This window comes from Octodon degus, unplaced genomic scaffold (genome assembly GCF_000260255.1).
Source record: "Octodon degus isolate 3935 unplaced genomic scaffold, OctDeg1.0 scaffold00071, whole genome shotgun sequence".
Taxonomy (NCBI): Eukaryota; Metazoa; Chordata; class Mammalia; order Rodentia; family Octodontidae; genus Octodon; species Octodon degus.
The window spans coordinates 11085427-11092865 of NW_004524647.1; the positions used below are offsets into that span (position 1 = coordinate 11085427).

The window sequence follows — 7439 nt, forward strand, 5'->3', positions numbered from 1 at the left end:
ACTGTCTTCTGACCTTTGTTGTAGATCTTTGCTGTAGTTATACCCTTCGCACATACTGAAGTTCAGGTGCAGCTCTACAAAGTTTGGACTTATCCTGCTGCATCTGGCTTGTGTCTGGCTGCTGTGCTCAGCTCCTTCCCGCTGCTGCCCTTAAGGGTGAACCTGTTGTGCCCCCATGGTAAGATGTTCTGCACCTGGACTAGCTGGTTGGATCTATCCTCTACACTCTCTGCAGGGATTGCAGCTGCAGGATTACACCTCAGGTGTGTACACCAGGCCTAAGCTGTGCCTGGAGCGGGCAAGGTGAAGTAGGGGGAAGAGGAAGCTCTCCGCACACACTCACCGGACCTGAGCTAGGACTGGGTCTGGGGGCTCCCGGAATTCGGCAGAAAATCCTACTCGGCGGGCGGGTTGGTGGGGGAGGCAATGCGGAGTGGTGGGAGCTGGCCCAACGGGCTGGGAGAGTGTCCGGCCCTCGCTGAGCCTGGGCTGGGACTGGTCCCGCCGGTGCAGGGTAGCAGGAAACTTGCCGCACACTCACCGGACCTGGACTAGGACTGGGTCTGGGGGCTCCCGGAACTCGGCCCTTAATTGGATTTAAAGAATTGCTGGCCTTGAGTCGTACTGTGACTTGAAGGAAGAATGCAAGCCTTGGCCTGCGGGTTCCAGTGCTCGTTTGGATTCTGGCCAGCTGTGTCGGCCCGCAGTGTGACCTCTAGCTGGCCACAGGGGTCTTGGCTCTGAACTCTCTCATCTAAAGGGGCAAAGCGAGAAATGGTGCCTCAATGCATGTGGCACTGTCATTTGGGGAGGCAACTTGTTCAAGGGACCTGGCCCCTCCCTGTGGGCTGTGTTACCTTCTTGGTGTCCTTCCATAACACCAGTAGCACTTTCCAGGAACCATAGCAAGCAGAACTTTCTCCAAACAGTTTTAAGTGCCTCCTCAGAGAGGCAGGGCCCGTTTGAGTATTATAAGTCCCCAAGGGCCTCAGAAGCTCTGTGATTCTGCCACTGTACCCAACCACTGCTCGGTGAGATAGGTGCTGCCAGTTAAAAACAAGGTGAGCAGAAACTGATGCAAAGAGAAGACATAGGTCCCCAAAGGAATGACAGAACTTCCTGAAGGCACTTATCTGCTCCTCCCTGTATCTCGCTCTATTTTTTCCACCTTTTCAGGAGGAGACTCTACCTTGTCTTAGGCAACTGGTACTGCCATAGTAAGGTACCATAGATGGGTGGGCCTAAACAGCAAAAGTTTATTTCTCATAGTTTTGGAGCCTTGATAGTCAAGATTGAAGTGCTAGTAGAGTCCATGTCAAGTGAGGGCTCACTTCCTAATTCACACAGGGCTGTTCTCACATGGGGGAAAGGGTCAGGAGAAGATTAGGCATCTTCTTTTAAAAGGGCACTAATCCTATTGTGAGGGCCCTGCTTCTTAGACCTAATTACCTCCTAAAGGCCACTTGCAACACCATCATATTAGGAGGTAGGAATATGAATGAATTCAGTGAAACTCAAATAATCAGCCCACTGCATACCCTCAGGCTATGTCTAGTTTTGAGATGGGGGTGTTTTTGTTTTTATTTACTGGAGACTGAACACGTGGTCTTCACATTGAACTATAGCCCCAGTCCTTTTTTAATTTTTTATTTTGAGAAAGAGTTTTGCTAAGTTTCTAAATTGTCCAGACTGGGCTCAAATTTATGATCCTCCTGCCTCATCCTCAGGATGACAGGTATGTGCCACCATGCTCAGTTTGTCACTTTTTTTTTTTTTTTTTTTTTGAGATGAGAACTTGCTATGTACTTCAGCTAGGCTTTGCATTCACTATGTTGCTCAGGTCAGTCTCGAACCCATGGCAATCCTCCTTCCTGAGTCTCCCAAGTGCTGGGATTGCAGGTGTGCACCACCACATCCAGCCATCCCTAACTTTTAAACTACTGCAGAAGAATGAGCTAATGAACCAAACACAACTTAGAGAATCAACAATTTATCAGTCACTTCTAGTTACATAGAATTGAAAAAGGACACCCAAAGAGAGTAACGCTTAATCTGATAAAATTTGCATAAGTGAAAGTTAGCACAGCAGTACACATGAGGAAAAGTGTTTAGGGTGGGGACCATCCTAGCCTCTTCCAAATCATAACACCCAATAAAGGCAGTCGTAGCTATGAATTATTCCACTATCTCTCTTCTTGTTTCTCACAGACTCAAAAATGCCCCATTCAACAAATCAGTTGTGTTGTCTCGATTGTTTATTGTTTATTAGTTTTGCTAAGACTGTTATTCTGACCAACTGTTTGTGTCCTGTCATTCCATAGGACTGTAGATGACACAACATTTACAAGCACCATTAAGGACAAAAGAGTAGCCCAAGCTCTCTACTCACAGGCGAGAGCAAAAGACAAGACAGCTGGATTGGTGAGGTAAGGGCAGGACCAGCAGGTCTGCCATCTCACCTCCATGGTTTCTTTCTCTCCTGTCCCATTCCCCAGTGCAAACCCTCCTCCAGACAGGCACTGAACCTAAACCAATGGCAAACACTCATAGTCAGACTGCAGAATTATACATCACAATTTCTATTTTCCTAAAGACCTCTCTTCACCAGTGAGTTTGGACAATGTTGCATGGGTTAGCTGGTATTTCTTGTCTTACAGGTAGATAAATATTCTGTGAATAAATGCTGATTTTTCCCCCTAAAGAATGCAGAGTACTACAGAAATCCTTCATTAATAACCTTGTTGCAAAATTTTCTAAACATACAGAAGAAAATGATTAGAGTTTGTTTTGTTGGGCCAGCCAGATAGCTCAGCAGATTAAAGAGCCTGCTTAGGCAGATGCAGGGACTGGGATTTGATCCCCAGCATGCCATGCGAGACCCACCCCTGGGGCACACTGAGACTGTGACTGAGACTGGATGTGGTGGTGCCTGTAATCCCAGCGTTTGGAAAGCTGAAAACAGGAGAATCACTATAAATCCAATCTGTATAGTGAGACATTGTAGACCTTGTACTAAATACAAAAAAATTTAAAAAGAAGAATTTGTTTTGGTGGTACCAGGGATCAAACTCAGTATCTTGTGCTTGCCAGGCAAGCACTTCCACTGAGCTATCTTCCCAGTCCCCTTATAACTTATGTTAATGATTTCTTTTCCCTTACTTTTATGAGAGAGGGCTTTTGAAGACTTCAGTTACTAAGTGTGGATTCTAAGGACTTTTTTTCTTTTATGGTCTTGCAAAAGACATTGAAAATGCCCAAGTCACCTCAAAAATCAGCCTTTTAAGCAAGAAATTTCAAAGAAATCTTTGACTTGCCACTAGTTACACTTCGCAGGTCATTTCTGCCCAGGTCTGCCACTTTTTTTCTTCTATGTCCCCAAACTTATCTGTAGTTGAAGTCCTTTTCATTTCACCAGTGCATATCACTCATTCAGCAAAAACACATCAAGTGTTAGTGCTACACCCAGTTCGGCTAGAAGCGCAGCACGCAAAATCGCTCTCAGCCTTGACGTCAGCAGAACAGTACGCAGTGCTGTGAGAGCCAGCTGTGTGCTTCTGCAGCGGGGTCCAGAAAATCCACGGAGGAACTGATGCTCCATCTGAGCCCACGGAGGTCTGTGGAACTCAGCCAGGTGAGGAAAGAAGCAACTCCAGAGGGGACGACTCGTGCTCTGCTGTGCGTCGCTCAGCTCTTTTAGCTGCAGGAATCACCCTGCCACGTCCACCCATCATTTGGAGCAGTCCACTCGTCCACTTATTCGTCCCACACATTCTTCTTTGTAACACAAACTCTTCTGGGCACTGATGGCTTAGCAAGGAATACAGCTCACCTCCCAACCTGCTTCTCAGGTAAACAGGGCCTCTCAAAACCTGGCACCAGGCTGCATTCAGCTTTTTCTTCAACTACCAGTATCCCAAGCCGATTTCTCTTAACCCAAACAGGCTGCTTATGTACTTGTTTAATTACTTCATTTAAAAGAAAATTGTTCATCATTAATTATAACACAAGCTGTTTCTACTATTTTCTCTGTAAAACCGTAAACACCTCAAGATCAACGTTCACAATGGGCACCACATGTACAGTGACAAAATAAGGCCTTACACTGGAAATACATATCCACCTTAATGGACTAATAGAATTCTTCTCCCTGAAGACCTCCAAAAATATTAAGAATCCCCCAATCCTCAAAATGCAAGAAGTAAGTGCTGTCTTCAGTGGCGTTGATACTTGGCCTCAACTCTTGATGCTGCAGCTGACTAGAGTGGAGTCCTGAGCAGGCGACTTACCTTCTCTGAGCCTCTGGGGTGATTTTCACCCTGCAGAACTCTATCAGACATGACATTTGTCATGCTCCTGGCACATGCTGGGGACCAGTCAGTGGCAGCTTTTTGTAGATGACACTCAGATTGGCAAGTAGCTCTGGAATCAACAGATAAGGGAAGAGGAGAGATTGAAATTCTTGGTAGGGTTAAATTTATCTAGAAATTGCACATCTAGGTATTTGCATCTACTGTACCTCTTTCTTAAACAACTGAGCAGATCTGATCACCCAGCATAAAGGCCAGATGCGCTCTCTTGAGACGCTTGGCCTTGTCTCTCTGTCCTGTGTGATGACTTACATTGGACATGCCCACATGTAGGAGCAGAGCCCTTGACATGGAGAACTTCCAAATGGAGGTAAACATCCGTCCTGGAGCAAAGGTGCAGTTCGAGCTCCATTACGAGGAAGTAAAATGGAGGAAGCTCGGATCCTATGAGCACAGGCTTCACCTGCAGCCGGGACGGCTGGCCAAACACTTGGAGGTGAGTGTGGGGGTGCGGGGGTGAGGGGGCACAGCAATGCCAGTCTCTTTTGGATTCTTTCCCTTACTCATACTTGCTGTTTGTCACTCCTACTGGTGGGGCTCAGTGCAGTCAAGCCTGCAGAATAAGACGGTATGCTGAGAATGCGTGGGTTTGGAGTCAGCCACACCAATTCTCTCTAATTCCACCACCATCTCAGCTCCTTAGAGGCTGTATGAGTTTTCTGGAGCTGATGGAACAACCACACACAAACTGTCTTATTATCTCACAACCCTGAAGGACAGAAGTCTGAAATCAAGGTAACAACAGAGCTGTATCCCTTCAGGAAGCTCAAGGGTGAGATTCTGTTTCTTGCTTTTTCTGGGGTCCCACAGCTGCTGGCATTCCTGGACTTTGGCTCCTTTTGGCAATGCTACCCCTATGTCCTCCCTTATAGCCACTTTGCTTCCTTCTACGACAACCTAAAATCTCCCCTTCTGCTCTCTTATTGTAAGATCACTCATTATTGGATTTAGGGCCTACCCGGGAGCATAGGGTTGTCACATCTCAAGATCTTTCACTTACTTACTATATCTACAGAAACCTTTTTCCTGTTCACATCCACAGATTCCAAGGGTTTGACCACAACATATCCTTCAAGGGCCACTGTTTTCCTTGCAACACTAATCTTTAGGGTCACATTATCCTGATTATCTATTTTCTTTTTTGGTATATATATATTTGATACAGGGTCTCAGCACACTGCTCAGACTCATAGCAATCCTGCTGTTTCAGCCTCCTCAGCACTGGGATTACAGGTGTGCACCACCATGCCTGGTCTCATTGGCCAGCTAAGGGCACCCAGGGGTGGAGTCAGCACGGCACGTGGGTCAGGAATCAAACCCAGTCCCTGTGTTTGCCTCAGCAGGCGCTTAGTCTGCTGAGCTATCTCACCAGCCCTGATTATTTACTGTCTCAGCTATAAAATGGACACTACAGTATATGGAGTAAAATAGACTTGTGGAAATAATCATGTTTATGGAAATAGAACTTGATGAGTGCTATCTTCTTGCATCCGCCTCAGGAAAGTAACGTCTAATCAGTACAATTAGCATGCACTAATAATTGCAATTTTAGAAGGGATAGAGAGTGATACAATGATTATGTTGGCTACTAATGTGAATTTAACTTTGCTGTTATCACTTGCTTTTAAAACAGAGTTGCAGCTGAGTATAGTGGTGCACTCCTGCAATCCCAGCACTCTGAACCACTGAGGCAGGAGGATCTCAAGTTTGCCTCCAGCCTGGGCAACTTAGGGACTTAACAAGTTCTTTCTCAAAATAAAAACTATAAAGTGTTGAGGATGTAGCTCAGAATGAAGGCCTTGGGTTCGATAACCAGTACACCAAAAGTAAACAAAAAGGCTGGAAATGCCCTTCCCTTTGCTGGAGGTGCTATGGTCTCCTACAAACCTCTATGTCAGAGGTAGAGCACAGCTAGAAGACAGGACTGAAGGCAGTCCTTTCCCCATAACAATGAGAAAGTGAAGCAGGCAGGCTGCAAACTGCCCATAGATTAAGAAAATGGTGTGGGTGAATTGATCCTGCTGAAATTTTAATTCCAATGTGAATATATGGATATCTGATAAATATTTATCCTCTATGGGGATCGGTATGTGCTGTTCCGCCCTTTTGGGGGCCATTCCCTTTGCACATACAGAACCTTTATATGAATTAGAAAAAGGGAGCTTTCCTCCTGGCAACCACTGCCGCATGCCAGAACACGTGACTCGGTGAGACAGCTGCTTGGTTCCATCAGCCATGAATCATGCGCTTCTGGCTAATTTTCTAGTAAACAATGGTTACCATATTCTCTTGCCCACTACTATGAGTCCCAAGGTAAGTAGTACTGAGGGAGCAGCTTTTGTGTGATTAGTCCCTACCTTGTAATGAGGCTACGCAATTGCATTTGTTGATAATAAATAACATTAATAAAAAGCTGAGTAAATGGTATGAAAATCTATACATTCCATGGTGTCTGGGAGGAAGCATTTATAGCCATGTGTTACAGAGCCCTCGTCATGCAGTAGATGGCATTATCCTCCACTCACATTTATAAGTGAGACTCAGCTAAGTGACTTGCCTGAGGTCGCAAAGCTAGCAAGCAAGGTGTTCTCTGGGCCTGAATGCACTCAAGACTACCCTCGGGGCTATAAGTTAGTGCAGTACATGGCAGGCAGAGCAAACCTGTGGGCTATGCCCTGAGGGCAAGACCATGAACTGCTTAGCATGATCCTATTTCAACAAACAAAAAAGAAATAGCAGTTGTGACTATGACTTTGTCAAGAATCATTCTCTTTTGCTTAGGCAAGCACAGGGACCTGGGTTGGATCCCCAGACCCGCATGCTGCACCAGCCCCACCCCTAGGCTGTGTTCAGCCAATGACTAAGTCCAGGTGCAGTATCTCACACCTATAATCCCAGCACTGGGGAGGCTGAAAATAGGAGGATCACTATGAGTCTGAGCTGTATAGTGAGACCCTGTACCAAGTACCTAAAATGAAAAAAAGAAAAAGTCTCTCTGTTAAGCTCTGTTTGAAAGGAGAGAGAGAGAGAGAGAGAGAGAGAGAGAGAGAGAGAGAGAGAGAGAGAGAGAGA

The 7439-nt window shown here is 45.9% G+C and overlaps 1 protein-coding gene across 1 annotated transcript in view; it reads left to right on the top strand.

The window, feature by feature from the left end:
• Itih2 (inter-alpha-trypsin inhibitor heavy chain 2) overlaps positions 1–7439 on the top strand; it is a 61392-nt gene that overhangs the window by 13795 nt on the left and 40158 nt on the right. Inside the window, exons 5-6 of the mRNA XM_004635292.3 lie at positions 2322–2426; positions 4641–4803. Of these exons, the coding sequence (XP_004635349.1) occupies positions 2322–2426; positions 4641–4803 (268 nt within the window). The remainder of the gene's footprint in view (positions 1–2321; positions 2427–4640; positions 4804–7439) is intronic.